Source organism: Colias croceus, chromosome 6 (assembly GCF_905220415.1).
Source record: "Colias croceus chromosome 6, ilColCroc2.1".
Taxonomy (NCBI): Eukaryota; Metazoa; Arthropoda; class Insecta; order Lepidoptera; family Pieridae; genus Colias; species Colias croceus.
Window position 1 is genome coordinate 3391448 of NC_059542.1, and position 19373 is coordinate 3410820.

Below are 19373 nucleotides of genomic sequence, written 5' to 3' on the forward strand. Positions count from 1 at the left end.
TCTGTTCTATGTGATGATTATTATTTTTTTTAATACATAATAATGGGATCAATTACTTAATGCAAATTGATACATTCTTTTATTATGAATGTTTTAATTATTTATGCAAGTATTCATATTAAAGCCGGAGCATTATGAGAGCACTTGCTGTTCATTTTTATCTCAAGTTTTGCATCATTATCGATCAGGGCTCGATTCATTATGAGGTCAAATGTGGTCTGTGGGCCTCGTTGTCATTGGCTAGGCATGCGGGCATCTACCTGCCTCGTGAGAAATAAAAGAAAATCGCGCTTGAAGAATCCGGAGCGGCGCAGATAGTTTGCTATGCTAGGATATTTGGATAATATAATAATTTTTTAATTTGACACTACTGTATTGAAAATAAAAGGTATAAAAGAGCTATTATGGTATAGGAAAGATATAGTGTGGTACAATGGCAATAATTAATACTGGGGTATTTTTTGGGTATTCATAACTAATAATCTATACATATAATAAATCTGTAGAAGGGTCAATTCTGTACATTGAAAATATTGAAAAAATAAATAGCAGGGGGTGTTACTGGATCGATACCAAACCCAAATATGTGATTAAAAAATTTTTTGTCTGTCTGTCTGTCTGTCTGTATGTTCAGGCATCACGTGAAAACTAACGGTTCGATTTCGATGAAACTTGGTATAATTATACCTTATTATCCTGGGCATAAAATAGGATACTTTTTATCCCTGAAAAATACGTAGAAAAAAAAATCTTAATTTTTCTTAATTTTTCCGCGCGGACCGAGTCGCGGGCGGAAGCTAGTAGTAAATAATTTAATATTTTTTGTAATATTGCATTTGGTTTAAATTGGTTTAAATCGTCTACAAGGTGGGTTGTTTACTTTTGAAACACAATTTAAAGTAAATAATGAAGGAAGTAGGTAGGTTAATTGTGAATTTGTGAATGACGAATTAAATAATTTAAACAAAAGATTTAAATGAAGACTCAAACGAGGATGTTCAAGCTGAGCTTGCGTAAACATCTGTCGTGACTCGGGAAACAAACATATCTATCCATTTTGTGTGTTTTGTTCACATACCTACCTAATTATTTATTAATAGAATAAGAAGAATCGACTTGTGTAAAACATAGGACAAAGAAAAACGTAATAGATATGAGAACCGAACACACCTTCCGACACCACCGAGAAAATAAAAAAGTATGATTGGACTTATTCCTTATTTGTATACCTAGGTCAGTATATAATACTGCTTTAATATGAATAATTTACAGACATCAACATTTTTAATTTAATTGTAATCTTACAAAATATATTCACAAGAATCGCGGACACATTCCAATTATTCAGAAATCAGAAATAATAAACCAACATTCGTTAATTTCCAATAGCTTGTAGTCATTGTTAAAAAGTGTTACATTACGTGATCTTGGTCTTGTGGTGAGAGGAGGAAACAATCTATAGGTAGTATATTGATCGATTGAATCACCACATTTCAAATTATAACTCATTAAAGTATCTGCGTAGGTAGGTATGTACCTAATTACATTTTACACAGATTTCAGAATTATTTTTCGACTTAAAAAATGTCTGGACCAGAACTATGGAAGACAGTCAAAAAAATTCTATCTATGGGGATATCCCTGTTGAATGGCAATTGTATAATATATAACTGATACATATAGGGTACCTTCTATTCAACGATTGTTCCAATTTTTCGTCGAAATAAAAGCTGAAAGTTGATAAGGATAAAATACTAGAAATATATACCAATAACAACAAATTCATTTATGATACAACCATGATATTTTAATTATCATCCAAATAATTTTGATATTAGTTCGGATTTAAATGGCTTAAGTCTATTTTTAGCTCGTATATATATTTGAATATTTTAATATTATGTAACAGAATACTTAATATGAAATAATATTCAGTCGAGTATTACCGCAAAAACGAATAAAATTTATCGTCCCACTTTTCCAAAACTTGAAAATTAAGTCACCGTACCAGTCTGTTATTATAGCTTTTAGAGCTTTTGAATATCTTCAGACGTTGTTGAGCACTTATGTAACGAAAAAATATTATGTGCGAGACCGTGAAGCTAAATCAAATATTGATTTCATTATTATTATTGTTAGAGAGTTCGATGCGCCGAATATATTGGCTAAACTTGATTCTCCAGTATTTTTTAGTATCATATTTTGAGCTATGTAGACGTCTGCGTAACCAAGAATTTCATATGGGTAAAGTACCTATTCGGTTATATTGTTGCATCTTATAGCAGCTTCAAGTATTCAGCGAGAGATTGATCGACGCAATTTTGTATGCAAATTTAAGTGCGATAAAAGAAAGCTTTATTCGACACTAACAAAACGGTTCAATCATAGCATTTATTTAAAATTAGTTTTTTATACAAGGAATTCTTGTATTGGTTAGCAACCAGAGCCAACGAGTGAGTGGGGATCGCGGCAACAGGTTTGGTGACCTTTCTGCTGCAGTCCAACAAAATCTATAGCTTTTTCTGCTTCACTGATCAATCTGTCGGAAGTAGTGCACATTTCTTCGGTGTTGCCGCCCAGACTAGTTTTGTTACATCATTAGAAGTTCTATCACATGCAAACATCATTAAATGCAGACAGATTAAAAAAGAAAAAAAATCTTAATATTGTAACGTAGGTAACACAATTATTGTATGGACATTCTACATAATTATTATGATGATGATATTCGTAAGCCTGTAACAATATGCAAGTCATTTACTATCCATTGTTCTTTACATTATTTCACAATACTTACGTTCACTTACTTAAGGCTTTTGGGAATTCTGAAATATCAATACCTACATTCTTTTTACATTTATGGCGAGCTAATACCATCTTCTTTAGGTATGCGACGAATTTGATTATTTAATAATATTTAAACACTGCCTGACATGATTTTTAACTTAATTCTCAGAATGTGAAAGTCGTGTTTCGCTTGCATTATCTTGTTCTCACTATAAAATACGTGAGTTGATTGAAAGCTTGTTTTAACGGTTGTTACGTGACCGATTATCCAAACATCTAATTTCGCATATAGGATAAAGTTTCTGAAACATGTGATTATATATCAGAATGATTAACGTTAAGATTTATCACGAAACGATATGTAAATCGAGGGATTAACTTTTTTAGCCTTTTTTTATTCAGAATACTTCACTGGATATTATTAAAACGTTGTCCTATAATGTTGCTCTGGTCATTTCGAGTATCCGGTAGGTGTTGGGTAAAGATTCTCGGAATCGTTATTAAGTGATTCACAATATTCACATGGTGTGGCCATTTGCATTGTGTTCAGGTACATTTTGTAAGCAGAATTATGTTTCGGCAAAATGTCTTTATGCGTTGACAATATGAATCAATATTAGAGTTGGTATACTGAATACGGGAAAGACTGGTTTTGCGGTTTTCTGTGTGATTCAAGTGAAATGCGCGAAAATCGTGCGGCGCATCACGTTGCTCTGTACATATTTCATATTTTAATGTTTGTAGTTGTCCAATTTAGGAGTTTGATGCATTTTGTATACCTATTGTTAAAATACATATATGTAACCAAAAATTCGATGAATAGTGATGAAACTCGATGTTAGATAATGGTCTAGCTACCATCGCATCGTTACTTCGTTTAAGAACGTATACCTATAGGAATCATGGGATATATTAAAATGAAAGAAGTGGTGCTCTTTACCCATTTCTATGGACAACCAATTCTTTTAAAATCCGAAAACAAATATAATATAAAATGAATAAACAAGCTATTCTGTCTTGTTTGCAGCAAATTGGGTTTGGAGCTGGTGCCGCGTCGTGGCGCTGAAGCGGTGGACCCCGAGGAGTCCAGTCTTGTGGAACTGTACATGGTTCACGTGGAAAGCGCTGAGAGGGCTGCAGCAGTGAGTTTTGATACATATTAAAATATGTTATTCTTACTTTAGTTAATCACTAACAAGAGATGCAAGACACACATAATAAAAGAGATGCGTGCGTTGGAGATACTTTTTTAGTGTTGCAGCTAGATTTTACAGACCGGGTATATGTTGGCAAGGTAAAGTAGAAAAAATATAAAGTTTTTTTTAGATACTGCGGCTTGTTTAAGGAAAAGTCAATATTTCTTGCTACCCCTCTACTCCTCAGGCTTTATCCGCGTATTAGGTACCTACCTACCTGATTCATATAAAAGTAGTCATAATGAGGTTCGATTCATAAAACGAAATTATATTGAATGCAGTTAAAGTTTCGTTTTTAATTACATTTAATAGCATGTTTTTTGAATTATTGAATCAATTCATGTTGCACAATGTGTTATGGAAATCTATAGAAAAAAAGCAATTGTCAAATATAATATTTTCAGATAATAAATATTAAATACGAATGTGTTATTTAGCATGCGTCTCCAGTCTCGTGCATTCTTAATGTGATGAGATCGCAAAACATTTTGTGCTGATATATCTGTCTACGAGTTTGTATTCGTATCACGTACAAGCGGCAATCATAATGTGAATAGATGATTACGTCTTTTATTTACGGATCACTTTTATTTCAAGGAGTATTAAGCTTGAAAACTACTAAAAGTGATTACAAAGTTAACGCAATTTTATTAGGATTTGATTTCAAATGAGAGTGTAGGAACTGTCTGGCTAGACATCTCAATGAAAGCACAGAATGTGCTTGCATAGTAAAAGATTATTGATCCTCCTATTCCTATCATTAGATTTGAAATGCCCAATTTGCGGGTAGACATAAAACTTACAGCTTAAAATTTTGCAATTCAACTAGCGTAACTTGAATACACCGTGGTCGTGGTATATCAAACGATAGATTATTTTTCCTACTACTTTTGGTTCTTAGTTAGCCTGTCTATAAATGGGTCAAATAATTGACCCCTGCCGGCCATGCGACCGATTTAATAGAATAATTTCATTTAGTTGCACACTGTATAATTTATACCCATTTGTTACTTTTAATGGCCTCCTTTCAATCCATATGTTGCTCAGTATCATAACCGTAGATGGAGAGTTTACGTAACTGATACAGATACAGTTGGTCCGAAAGGTCATGTTTCTTTATTTGTTAAAATGTTTATGTGTCACAACATAATGTGATCGTGTGTCATAAAGTGCACATAACACACTTAGTAGATAGGTACTCAATTGAGTTTTCTTATGATATTCATTGTAAAAATATGCAATCTTTATTGGTCTTATAATATGAAAATTTGAGAGTCTGAGCTGTTTTTTTATTTGTCAGACAAAAGCAAGTATCGTACTGCTACGTGCGTTGAATGATGTTTACTAAAATAAAATAATATGATGTATATAAAAATAATCTGGCCATATTTAAGAAAAAATAAATATTATCCGTCTTACCACAAAAAACTTTAGACAGGGTTTAACTTTAATCGCGGGTTCTCTTTAATCTGGTTTTGTCGTATTCCACATAGACAACTATTAAAGTGACAGATCCCTGGTTTAATGTTAGACTGTGTTTTAATCCATTATACCACAAATTTTTCAGTAGTATAAATTAATGCATCATTTTTTTGGCTGTATCGTAAAATTGTATGCATCTAATTTGTTCACACGATATATTTTTTTTTTCAGTGGCGCGGCACGCTCCGTCGCGCGGGCGGCTCGGGCAGTAGTTTCAACTCGGGCACATTAACAAACTCAACCAGCTCTACACCCACAGTACAGTCCCACTACCTCATGTGCAGTATGAGAGACTTCGGTCACACAGCCGGTGGTGACGAAGCGGAGCTGTTGCTATGGTTACACGATGCTAGACGAGCCCAGCCATTGTCGGAGAGGTTCAGGGTGCGGATAGCGAGGGACGGCTTCTCGAACTATATAGATCGGCTGCACGCGAATAGCACGCTGTTTGCGGTGAGTGGACAGCTTTATTTCCAGGTGGAGCAAGAAAGGTGTGAATCGTGTGAACATCACCCCTAATGGTTGTTGGTTTAGAATTAATCACTCGTAAAAAAAGCTCGCAATAGACAATAATAAAATCTTAAAATGTTGCGGGTACTTTATATAAATTATTAAATAGTACCTATAGATCTTTTAATAATGTGATTATTATCTCATTATCACCGATGATTAATTGTTTATACAGTTAGTAAAGGTTATGAATTCAAAACTCCAAACATTGTAACATATTTTTTAATTCAGATTGCAATATGACTAAGCGATAAATCACAAAAAAATGAACATGTGATGTTTAGTAAATATGTCTCCCTAATCAATAACTTGTCTTTTATAACACTTGATAATGTATTATTGGTCTAGGAGTGGAATAAGGGCTGTCGAGAAATGTGCTGTGTCGGAATGACGCATCCATAATAGTCTCTAATCTATTGTACCTATAGTTGAATAAAAAAAACTGTAATTATGGTGTTAATATACCCGAAAATATAGTTAATGAGATATACCTACGAGTTACGACAACAAAATAAAAATTAAACGCTTTTCTAAACTGCGGGCTTAGCTTGTTGTTTTAATAGTCGATGTATGATATGGTCTATAATAATATTTTTATAAAGAGGAAAGGTTTGTATGTATGTATGGTTTTCACGCATTAACTACTGGACTGATTTTGGTGAAATTTGGCAAGAGAATTTAAACCCTGAGAAAGAACATAGGCTACCTTTTATTGCAAAATATGTACCACGGGCGAAGCCGGGGCGGACCGCTAGTATTTAATAAAACTGTTGTTTTAAAATAAATGACTATTTAAACGATGAAATAAAATAAAAAACGAAAGTGAAATTGGACAAAAATCTCCATATTCACTCTGTATATAGGTATATACTATATACTATTAGACATGACGCTTTCGTGTGTTTGTATGAATTACAATAAGATGTACCTAATTGCAATATAAAAACTCATTATATTGAGTCGATTTCCTCAAGAGTTTATTATTTAATTTAAAATGACTTGCAAGTTTAATTCTTTAGTGTCATGTAAGGGTTTTTTTCTTAAACCACAGCATTCGGCCACATACTTATTTTACCTAAATGAGTACTTTCATTATCCTGTCAATGAATAAGCTGTTTAACTTTGTTGTGGTCAAGTTTGCTATTTATCTCAACGTTAAAATATTATTGCTTTTTTGACGGAACGTCCAAGAACAATAATTGTTCCCGAACGTTCGTTATTGACTTTATAGTTGTATATAATATGTATACAAAGACTTGATGTGGAATATTAATACTGCAGAGGGCTGCATTCAATTCCTAATAAGTCAGTTAAAATGACACATAATATATGAAATACTAGGTTTCCGCCCGCGGCTTCGCCCGCGCAGTCAAAGACAAACCCGCATAGTTCCCGTTCCCGTGGGATTGCCGGGATTGTGTCATTTTCCCGGGATAAAAAGTAGCCTATGTCCTTTCTCGGGTATCAAAATATCTCCGTATCAAATTTCATGAAAATTGGTTCAGAAGTTTAGGCGTGATTGAGTGACAGACAGACAGAGTGACTTTCGCATTTATAACATTTGTATGGATAATAAACCATTCTTCCATATCCAGGATCTATCAGCAACAGATCTCTCTCGCGAGCTATGGCTGGTGGCCTGGGTGGTACGAGTGGGGAGATGGTCTGGTGCCGGCAGTATCGGTAGTGGGACTGGGGAGAGACGAGGCCCAGTAGCCAGAAGACCTTTGGGAGCTGGAGTATTGCCACTGACTGAGTTCCTGAGACAAACCGAACAGCATACTGCGGAAAAGGAGTATACTTTTAAGGTGGGTGGAAGTTTTGGGGTGATTTGGGCATTTTTTGTTGTTTTTTTCATTATTGTGTAAGGAAATTGGCAATTTTAACTTGTGCATAAGTGAAAACACTGATGTTATACTATGTATTTGACAAGTGAGAAAGAAAAGAAAAAATAAAGTTTACGTAATTTAGTAGTTTATTAAATAGGTTATACTATTTGCTACTAGTGATATAGTATGGAAGAGAAATGTATTAAGTCTAGGTCAAAAAGTAACAGCGTTTTCATTTGCTCTGTATTTAACAAGTTTAGTAACTGTTAAGCTAAATAGGAAAAGTAACTAGTTCACTTTATTTGTGTATGTAATAAAAAATAATAACACGGAATGGTTCCGCAGTGGTATACGGAATATAAATATTATTTAAAGAGAAACTATACTTTAGTTTAGTTTAGTAGTTTTCTTGCCATTATTTATGTAGTGTGCCAATTGTATGTAGTGCAAATTATTTCGAAATTATAGATCAGAGTGTAGTTAAAATTAGCATTCATTGTTTATGTTTACGTTACGAATTGACATAGGCAAACTATAGGTAATATTATGTCGATGTCATAATATTTGCTGGGTTACACAAAGCTTTGTTTACTAAACACGGCACAGTCTGTTGCAATGATGCAAAGCAAATTGCGATCTAAATTTATGTAAAATAATGTAATATCTGGAACGTTCAAATACTATAATTTAATTAAAAAATGTGAGTATTATTAATGGAACGTGGATTATTTCAAATAGAACAAAAAATAAATTTATGGAGTATTTCTTTTTTCCAATTTCAGGTTTACCAATGTGAAGAGAAAGACTTTCACCAGCTTCATGATATGTTAATCAGGAAGCAAACAAATAAGTGCAACATTTTACCTGGACAACCTAATTATGGTATTTATATATTTTAAAGTGTACTCCGTGGCTTACATTATCTGTGAAGCTGAATAAAAAGATAACGTTACTTAGTTCGTAACAAAAATTATAAGAAACTTTTTGTTATTAGCGATCCATGTCATCACCGATATTACTATACTTACCTTTCCCACTATTTATCTGTTACTAAACACATTATAATGAAAAATAAAGTTGGTATAGTATTACTATCTCTAACTACCCTCTTTCTTACAGGAATCGTCGTCGCCCTCAGATTACTCACAAACCAAGGCAGTATATCAGAAGCGGTGGCCTCCGGAGCCACTGTTACAGCGAAACGGGGATTTCCCGATGTCATAATGCCGGGAGATGTTCGAAATGATCTCTATCTAACATTGGAGAGGGCAGAGTTCGAAAGGGGCGGGAAAAGTACGGCGAAAAACGTTCTCGCAACTGTCAGCGTGCATGACAGTACGGGATTGGTTATAAGTGTAAGTCTATTCACATTATCGGAAAAATATTTTGTCTGTGTATTTTTTATCTAATAATAATATAAAAGACACTATAAAGTCTATATGTTTGAGTTTTTAATATATTTCCAAAAATATGTTAATTATGCGTCTATCTCTTTTATAATTCATATACAATTTTTGCCTTGTTTGAAACTAGAATAGCGCTGTATGAAAAGTATTAAGTATGCAATAATTTCAGAATACGTAGGTATATATATTATGTAATAATTAAGCCTTTTACAAATTCAAATATCTAACAATATTTAAAATGTATTTTTTATACGATATTAGTTCTCATTGCCATGCTATTTGTCAAATATTATCTTTCTTTCTTACAGGATTGCGTTTGGGGCGCCAGTGGTATAGGCTCCACCTCCTACGAATCTCTAGTACTATACCACAACAACAGCCCGGCGTGGGGCGAACAACTGCGTCTCACTGTGCCGCTAGAAACGTTCACACACGCACACGTACGCATCGAGTTTCGGCATTGTTCCAGTGAGTATATTACATTATAGGATAGTATATGAGGTGCTAATAGTATTGGCTCCACTTCATGCAAATTTCTTGTGCTAAGAACGGTTTGATTTGGGATAAACAGTTGCGTCTCACTGTGCCGCTAGAAACGTTCACACACGCACACGTACCCCTTAATTTGGCACCGATAAAAATATTCAAAATATATGAATTTGACAATTTTGTGGTTTTAGGAGTATGTCATAAAGTTCTCGAAAAATGAAAAAAAAAATCTACCATAGCCCACTGCTGGGAAAACCTGTGTCCGTCACAGCGGACACTGCCAAATTACGGAAAATAAAAACCACAGCTATTTTTATGTTTTTTTACTAAAGAAAAATACAGAAATGAAAATTTTAGAACTATTTGATACCGAAGTACAGTTTATTTTGTATGAAATTAAAAAAAAAAACAATTCAAGTTTATTTTGTATGAAATTTAAAAAAAAAGTCTCTAAATTCTACTTCTGTTAGTTGAATTGAATTACCGGTTTTTTTAACTGAATATGAGTTTGTCTGCTCTACGATACTAGTAAAATATCTAGAGAAAAAAAGGTGAAGGAAACTCAAAGGTGAATCATCTTCTGGCATGTCTATGTAATCATCCTCCTCACCTTCTTCTATTGTCGCTTGGTGACGGAATTGAGTTACTCTCCAATAATTGTAAGTCAGCTGAATTTTTTTGTTTTTTTGGTCTTTTGGCTTTGAGTGTAGGTGGTTTCCTAGATCTTATTTTTCGGGGTGCTAATCAAGAAGCTATTGGTGTTATAGGCGTTGCAGGCAATCAAGGAATAGCAGATAGGGACTGAACATTTTCAAAAATGGACTCGCCAATTTCACGCACGAAAGAATCTGGTCATCAGCAGGTCTATCAGAATATTCGGAGTGTAATTCTTCATCGACGGATGTATCTATTGTTACGTTAGCAAGGGAAGGTGGTGCAGATGGTGCAGGTGAAAACAGGGGGGTGGATGAATTAGTACGTGCTTCATGCAATTGAGTTTCCGAATCTGATATTTCGCTAGCATGGGAAGGTGTATGTTCATTTGGCACTAAAGCAATAATTATACTTGCGCGATTAGGCTGTTGGCAATGAAAAAAAATCCAAACTCACACACACACACATTTTGACGGTGTCCGCCGCAGCGGACATATTAATAAAGTGGTACTTTTCTATACAATTAGCAATGTCCGCTGTGACGGACAAAACATTTCGGTTACAAATAAACACCATAAAAATGTAATAAAGTGTGTATGTTTTTGTAAATAATGATTGAAATGTTTATGATCTAATAAATAAATATAAAATTCAATTCGTTTTTCGACAAAAAATAAGAAAAATAATTATAAATACTTTGAGCAAAACAGGTGGCCGCCTTTTCGCAGACATTTTGCGTCCCAACTGACATATGCAATGTTGTCACAATCATTGCTTAATTTTTTACTATTTGTTTATGGTATAAATAAACATTTAATCGATTAAAAATCGATGAACATGAAATAAAAACTTGACAGGATTTATTTTAAGTAAGTGTCCGTCACACCGGACTATACCAAATTAAGGGTTAAGCATCGAGTTTCGGCATTGTTCCAGTGAGTATATTACATTATAGGATAGTATATGAGGTGCTAATAGTATTGGCTCCACTTCATGCAAATTTCTTGTGTTAAGAACGGTTTGATTTGGGGTAAACAGTTGCGTCTCACTGTACCGCTAGAAACGTTCACACACGCACACGTACGCATCGAGTTTCGGCATTGTTCCAGTGAGTATATTACATTATAGGATAGTATATGAGGTGCTAATAGTATTGGCTCCACTTCATGCAAATTTCTTGTGTTAAGAACGGTTTGATTTGGGGTAAACAGTTGCGTCTCACTGTACCGCTAGAAACGTTCACACACGCACACGTACGCATCGAGTTTCGGCATTGTTCCAGTGAGTATATTACATTATAGGATAGTATATGAGGTGCTAATAGTATTGGCTCCACTTCATGCAAATTTCTTGTGTTAAGAACGGTTTGATTTGGGGTAAACAGTTGCGTCTCACTGTACCGCTAGAAACGTTCACACACGCACACGTACGCATCGAGTTTCGGCATTGTTCCAGTGAGTATATTACATTATAGGATAGTGTATTAGGTGACAGAAGTATTTGCTTCACTCCAAACGAGATTCTAGTGTAATATAACCAGAACAGTCCAGGGTGGGGCGAACAGTTGCGTCTCACTGTACCGTTGGAAACGTTCACACACGCACACGTACGCATCGAGTTTCGGCATTGTTCCAGTAATATATGATATGCATGATTATCTAAAGGATTATGTATGGGATACAAGCGGTATCGGTTCTACTTTATACGAGTTTCTAGTGCTAAATTACAAGAACGGTTCGGTTTGTGGTGAACAGTTGCGTCTTACTATGCTGCTCGAATGCTTACGCATGTGCACGCATGCAAATGTTTGCTCTTCAGAGATCTTTGTTATACATTTTAAAGACACTAGATAATCTTGAAAGACAGCTGGATATGTAAATATAGGTACACATTAAAAGATTCTTAAAAAACAGGATGTTCGAAAAAGAAGGTATTTTATAATTTTTATCCAACTGACCGAAGGCAGGTTTTTGTCCTATAAATAAGTGCTAGTATTTTTTAAATAAACAGTCTATTGACATTTATTTCAGTACACAATTACCTTTCTTATTCACATTAAAAACCATTTCCCAAAATATCATTTTAATAACTTATTTATACTTACAGCGCGAGACAAAAACGAAAGGAAACTATACGGTTTCGCATTCGCGAGACTAATGGAAGCGAGCGGCGCTACGCTCAGAGATGGAGCGCACGAGTTGTATGTGTACAAGTGTGATGATCCTACCAAGTGAGTTATTGTATTTATGGGGGGTAGTTTAATATGCAATTTTTGTAGTTTTGCAAGGTCTTAAGATATGAATTGAAACAGTCGTTTCAACAATGTTCTTTGTATTTTTTGCCCCGCGAGACAGGCTGTGTGCGGGGTCCGCTGTCGTAATATTATGTACATTTAATAACCTTCTTTTGGCAAATAAATATTATTTTATTAGATTTTTTAGGTATTTAAATCTGAATATATATTATTTTGGATAAGTTGATTTTTTCCTATGTAGATGAAGAATGTAAAATGATTTGTGTTCTTCTTATGTAAGAGGGCACGATTTGCTAACTTAATGCGATTTACCAATATTAGATATTTGTGAACAACGAATGCACTTGCTTGTCATTTTTAAAATAAATAGCCTTGTAAGTAAGAATACTTTACAGAGCGAAATATTTAATGCAATAATCCTAAAATTTATTTATAAACAGGTTAATATCAGCAAACTATCTCTCCCTACCGTCGTGTGCGACCGACTCTGTGCGTGCGAACGCAACCAACGGGCTCGTCACGTCGTTCCCGCGGAGTACCAAAGAGAACTGCACTATTAGTACCGTGTTGTGTTCTACTAAACTTACACAGAATGGTGAGAGCTTTTTTTTTAGGAAATTACATTTCTGTAGTGGCAGTAGATGTAGTTTTTATTTTGTTAGAATATTATGTCGTGCAAATCTCAATATTTTTGTTCCACTGGATGATTTATCTTGGTAAAATTTCAACTTGAATAAGAGTATCGTGATTTTTCTAAGTCTTTGTTGTGGTTTGACTTCTTTTAACAATTAAATAGTTTAAAGAAAGTAATGAATCTCACTTAAAATATGGCTAAGCTAAGGGACACGGGAATTCACTTTACACTAAAAATAACATAAGATCTAATTTAATATGAAAAAAATAGGAATAGAGAAGCTTTATAATGATTTGTACTTCTTCAGAGGATCTCCTAGCATTGTTACAATGGCGGGCTCACCCGGAAAAAGTGCAAGAAACATTACTGAGAGTGTTGCGGTTGGGCGACGGTCTCAGCTGTGAGGAACTTATCAAGTTTTTAAGAGATGTGTTAGACGCACTGTTCGCTTTGTTTTCTACTGAAGATGGCAATAGGTACTTTAATTATCTCAAACTAAATTTTAATTAGCTCTTTAATTGGTAAACGTTTTATCATGCAGTCTCTTAAAATTAACATTCACGTTTTTTAAAACATATCATCAATATATAAATACTAGCTTTCCGCCCGCGGCTTCGCCCGCGTTTTAAAAGAAAAATCCGCATAGTTCCAGTTCCCGTGGGATTTCCGGGATGAAACCTATCCTATGTGTTAATCAAAGTTACCCTCTATATGTGTGCTAAATTTCATTGTAATCGGTTCAGTAGTATTTGCGTGAAAGAGTAACAAACACACACACATCCTCACAAAATTTCGTATAGTAGGACTTATTAGATCTTGAAACATGTATTTATAATATAATTTATATTTAAAAACATCAAGCTAAAATCTATAATAAATTCATTGTTTTCCTTGCAGTACGCCTCATTCTGGAACCGTTTTTCTAGTCCTGGTGTCAATATGTAGTTTATTAGATGAAAGTCGATTTCAACACTTTAGACCTGTATTGGATGTGTATATTGAAGAGCATTTCTCAGCAGCTCTTGTTTACAAGTGAGTACATATTCATTAAAATTATTAAAAGGTTAAATTCACTTAAATTATAAATGAAATATGTCTGAACTTTATTTTGCATATAACAACAAATATACTAAAGTAAGGTTACTAAACTTTATGATTCACGATTTTTGATGTTTTTCTTTTCGATTTCGACACTTAAAATAATTACCAAATTTTTACCGTAAGTTACTATATGTATTTAAGAAAGAAACGAAAATTTGTATTTGTCTGAGCTTTAAGATTAATAAGTCTTAGTTGTCTCTGTAGACTTATTACTAGCATACTACTGTAGATCATACTCTCGCATAATATAAATATACAGGGTTACTTGAAAAACACCAGCAACCTCGTAGGACAAGATAGCTAACATCATAAGTAACAACATTTGTTCTACGACTTTTGGCATAACGCAATAAATTATTTTTAAATGATTTTTTAAACTTTTATTGTACTCTCCTAACATTTGTAAGTCTATGTTCTATTCATTATCGATGGTCGACGCGACATCCCCTCTCGTTCGCTTCTTGTTTACGTAATTTTTGGGTGGCGTAGAGTTTATAATATTCAAACGGAAAATTAAATGAATATTTATTTTTGTATGAAAATAAAATCTAACAAATTTTCAAAAGTCGTAGAACAAATGTTGTTGCTTATGATGTTAGCTATCTTGTCCTGCGAGGTTGCCGGTGTTTTACAAGTAACCCTGTATATTTCATAAAACTTTCCAGAGGCCTCCTCTCCTCCGTTCAACACTGCGCCGAATGGGCGGCCGGCGCAGAGGGCCAAGAACCAATACGCAAATGCCTACGTTCTCTCGGGGCCGTGTTCCGATTGGCTGTGCGCTCGCGCTGTTTGTTCGCGCGAGCCACTGGCGGACAGTATGAGGATAGCTTTAGACGGGATGTTAGGGCAGCGTTACACGCGCTAAAAGCACTGGCTCAACACCCGCATAGAGAGCACTTGGCGCCCGCGCAGGTAATTATTGTTAAGTTGATGAACGTTTTGTGCTGCCCCTGATGGACAGTATAAAGATAGCTTCAGACGGGATGTTAGGGCTGCGTTACACGCGCTGAAAGCACTGGCTCAACACCCGCATAGAGAGCACTTGGCGCCAGCCCAGGTAATTATTGAGTTGGTGGACAGTATGAAGATAGCTTTAGATGGGATGTTAGGGCTGCGTTACACGCGCTAAAAGCACTAGCTCAACACCCACATAGAGAGCACTTGACGCCTGCCCAGGCAACAGCTATAGGCACGCCCTTAACGGCTTGTCGTATATGTTGTGACTTGTGAGAGTGATACTGGGTACATTAAAACACATCTTGGCTGCATCAAACAATTAATATTATAATTTGCAGTTGTGTAATCTTGTCAATGTTATCACAATTTTTATAATATTTAAAAAAGCATAAAACAGGATCACATGTAAAATGTAGTATAATTTAATTTTTGCATATTCTATTTGTTTGTTTCCTTTTTCTTTTCAATTACTAGGAATCGACATTTTTTAAGGTTGCCCTAATGACGTCATGGGCGAGCGTCGCCAAGGAGGTATCTTCAGCGCTAAGTCCCGTAGAAGCGGCTAGAATTTCGGCGGCCATGTTGGATGCATTCGCAGCGAACGTACCGGCGCCATTGGCTAGAGCCAGGTTGGCTGCGGCACAGGAGATATTGAAAGGGCCGTTGGGACAAGAACCGGGTAAGTTGGGAAAAAGTTCTTGTATTTCGTTATTATGTTTTACTTATTCCCATACAATCATGTTTATTATATGAACATCTATCATATTTGTTCTGTATTTTTTGAAAAAAAAATTTATAAGACATATTTAGTAACTAATTTCCCAGTATTTGAATAAACTGATTAGGAACTGGTTAGGAACTATTTATTTATGGAATGTAATTTTTATAATATGTAGATGAATATGTAACTTAAAGATAAAAAGTCTGTTGTAGTTTAATAATTCTAAGGTTAAAAAATTACAAACGATTAATATAAATTCACTAAAAGACAACTCACTTTGATCTAATTTTCTACAGAAGCGAGAAATATAGTCCTAACAACCGCATGTCACCACCTACGAGTGCACTTAGCACGACGCGACGAACTATCCCAATGTGCCGATATGTTAGGTGAACTTGTCACGTTACTATGGAAGAAAGAAGACCCTGACATTCCATTGGATGATGATGCACTGGATCCAGATGTAGATGTGCTCTGCTTGAACACACTGGACGTACTCGTTGAAACTGTACTGCATTTGATTGGCGGAAATTCGCCCGTACTTGTGAGTATATTTAGTGAAATAGTTGCATAGTGACGTCGTGGGTTACCATAAAATATCCATATCACGAAATTCGTGTTAATTAAGTGACAATGAAGAAAAGTTATGGCGCGTTCAAAACATTAATTGGTGCACCATAATACCGCTCACACACATTCGCAAATGTTTTTTCCTTAAATTCTGGCAAACATTCGTAAATTTCGTTTTATAATTGCATGTTGGGGACTCGAGTAATATAAGATGGTCAGACTTTTTACTTGCAAAAGATTGACAGATTATGATTATGGAGAAAACTTATTAAAATTTCTTCTAGGGATCTATGGTAGCTGGTTTACTAGGAGTGATGGAGTTACTAAAGCCAGCACATTATCAGAGATTATGGAGCCATCTCGCCCCACACCCGCATGATAGGAAACCGCTAAAGGACTTCCTGATGCGAGCGTTCCTTGTATTCCGACATTTGATTGAACAAGACGTGAGTATATGAATTGCTCTTATTTTTAGCTGACCAATTTCTATACTGATAACATCATTTGTTATGCGTGAGATAGAAGTATGTTGATAAAATATAGAAATTTTTACATTTCCACCTTTACTGCAAGTAGTCTTTGCGTTAAATTTAATTTAACATAACATTTAAATAAGAAAGTACTTAAGTACTATTTTTTACTTATTATAAAATTAGATAACCTTGTCATTTACCAAAATTATTATTTAACCCATTGAGCCCCAAGCGACCCGATCGGTCCCAGACACAATAGATTTTCTATTGTGTCTATGGTTCCGGGGCCTGAGTTACTACGTATTAAAAAATAAAATAAAAACTTATTTACTACGTATTATTTGCTATTAAAATAGCGGTATATCTTAATTTTAATATTTTTTTAGGTATTCCCATCGGATTGGATGGTCCTGCGTGTGCAGAGTTGCAAAGTTTTGTTATCAGCGCTGCAAGATTTAGCTAAACCTCTACTCGAAAGATTCTTGGGAGATGAACCACCGCAATTTGATTCACAAGTTAGTATATCTATACATATAATAAATCTGTAGAAGGGTCAATTCTGTACATTGAAAATATAGAAAAAATAAATACCAGGGAGTGTTACTGGATCGATACCAAACCCAAATATGTGATTAAAAAAATTTTTGTCTGTCTGTCTGTCTGTCTGTCTGTCTATATGTGAAGGCATCACGTGAAAACTAACGGGTCGATTTCGATGAAACTTGGTATAATTATACCTTATTATCCTGGGCGTAAAATAGGATACTTTTTATCCTGGAAAAATACGTAGAAAAAATTAATCTTAATTTTTCAGTTTTATCCATAGACGTTGTTCTGTAGAACTGCGAACACACGTTGCGTATTATTATAGGCCTAGCCGTATTTGGGTCCAATAGATATTTATGAGATATCATTGTTAGAGTTACTCAAAATGGAGAAATAAACCATCCACGCGAAGACCGACATCCGCGCGGACGGAGTCGCGGGCGGATGCTAGTCTATACTAATATTATAAAAAGGAAAGATTTGTAATTGCGTATGTATATGTATGGTTTTCACGCATAAACTACTGGACCGATTTTGATGAAATTTGGCACAGACAATCTTTAGACCCTGAGAAAGAACATAGGCTACCTCTTATTGCGAAATATGTACCAAGGGCGAAGCCGGGGCGGACCGCTAGTATGATATATTTTACACTAGTTGTCCGCCCCGGCTTCGCCCGTGGTAAATATTTCGCAATAAAAAGTAGCCTATGTCCATTCTCGGGTATCAAAATATCTCCATACCAAATTTCATGCAAATTGGTTCAGTAGTTTAGGCGTGATTGAGTAACAGACAGACAGACAGACAGAGTTACTTTCGCATTTATAATATTAGTATGGATTATATAATTATACTTAATTAATGAGAAATGTTTTTTTCCCTAATTTGAAGCATTTCAAATGTACTTATCCTGTCGGGCATCGAATAGTGTTAATACATGTATTTAAAGCAGGGATGCACAGACTTATTAAGACTAGGGGCCACTCGGGCAAATTATGAACTGATGGCGGGCCGCCGGAAATATAGGTAATTAAAGACAATAAAGAATTGATAATAATGTATTAAAATTGAAAAAGAATTTATTAATTTGAAGCGTGGCACAGGCACTGCATAGTGCTTACAATCTTTTTTATATTTGGCTCAAATTTACTTGTAGCAACACGTAAAACTGCTTCCAAACTTTCGTTTGCAAGGCGGTTTCGATTTTTTGTTTTATTTTTTTATTTTTATTTATTTATAACACTTTACTATGCTAGTTATACAAATAACATAAAACTAAAACTTATAGCTAAACTAGCACAGAGGGCGGCCTTATCACTAAAGAGTGATCTCTTCCAGGCAACCCACTGTGTGAAGTAATAAAGGAGGAGGTAGGTCAGAAGTACACAACTACATAAATAATAAATACATACACTTATATATGCATACATATTACTAATCCATATACATACTCATATGCACAAAATACATACAAATAAATATTTATAATACATATATAAAATAAAATATAAAACTAAATAACAATATATTAAAAAAAAAAAAAAAAAAACATACATACATTATTCATACAATACGTTAAAACCAAGAGGAAGAAGAAAACCATAACAATAAAAAAATAAAGCAAAATACTAATTAAAATAATATAGAACTTACTGATCGGAGTTAAATGCTAAGTTATGGTAATGGCTTCGGACTTGTTTGGCAAAGCTAGACAATGTTTGAGCTTTTCGGATGCTAACGGGCAGGGAGTTCCATAAACCGGCG

At 34.7% G+C, this 19373-nt stretch overlaps 1 protein-coding gene across 1 annotated transcript in view; it reads left to right on the plus strand.

The window, feature by feature from the left end:
• Positions 1 to 19373, plus strand: part of LOC123692841 (dedicator of cytokinesis protein 3) — a 61438-nt gene that overhangs the window by 18256 nt on the left and 23809 nt on the right. The window contains exons 5-19 of the mRNA XM_045637639.1: positions 3815 to 3929; positions 5637 to 5918; positions 7571 to 7783; positions 8587 to 8686; positions 8924 to 9159; positions 9519 to 9678; positions 12460 to 12583; positions 13048 to 13202; positions 13549 to 13717; positions 14139 to 14273; positions 15008 to 15254; positions 15792 to 15978; positions 16317 to 16564; positions 16875 to 17036; positions 17450 to 17578. Coding sequence (XP_045493595.1) covers positions 3815 to 3929; positions 5637 to 5918; positions 7571 to 7783; positions 8587 to 8686; positions 8924 to 9159; positions 9519 to 9678; positions 12460 to 12583; positions 13048 to 13202; positions 13549 to 13717; positions 14139 to 14273; positions 15008 to 15254; positions 15792 to 15978; positions 16317 to 16564; positions 16875 to 17036; positions 17450 to 17578 — 2662 coding nt within the window. The remainder of the gene's footprint in view (positions 1 to 3814; positions 3930 to 5636; positions 5919 to 7570; positions 7784 to 8586; positions 8687 to 8923; positions 9160 to 9518; positions 9679 to 12459; positions 12584 to 13047; positions 13203 to 13548; positions 13718 to 14138; positions 14274 to 15007; positions 15255 to 15791; positions 15979 to 16316; positions 16565 to 16874; positions 17037 to 17449; positions 17579 to 19373) is intronic.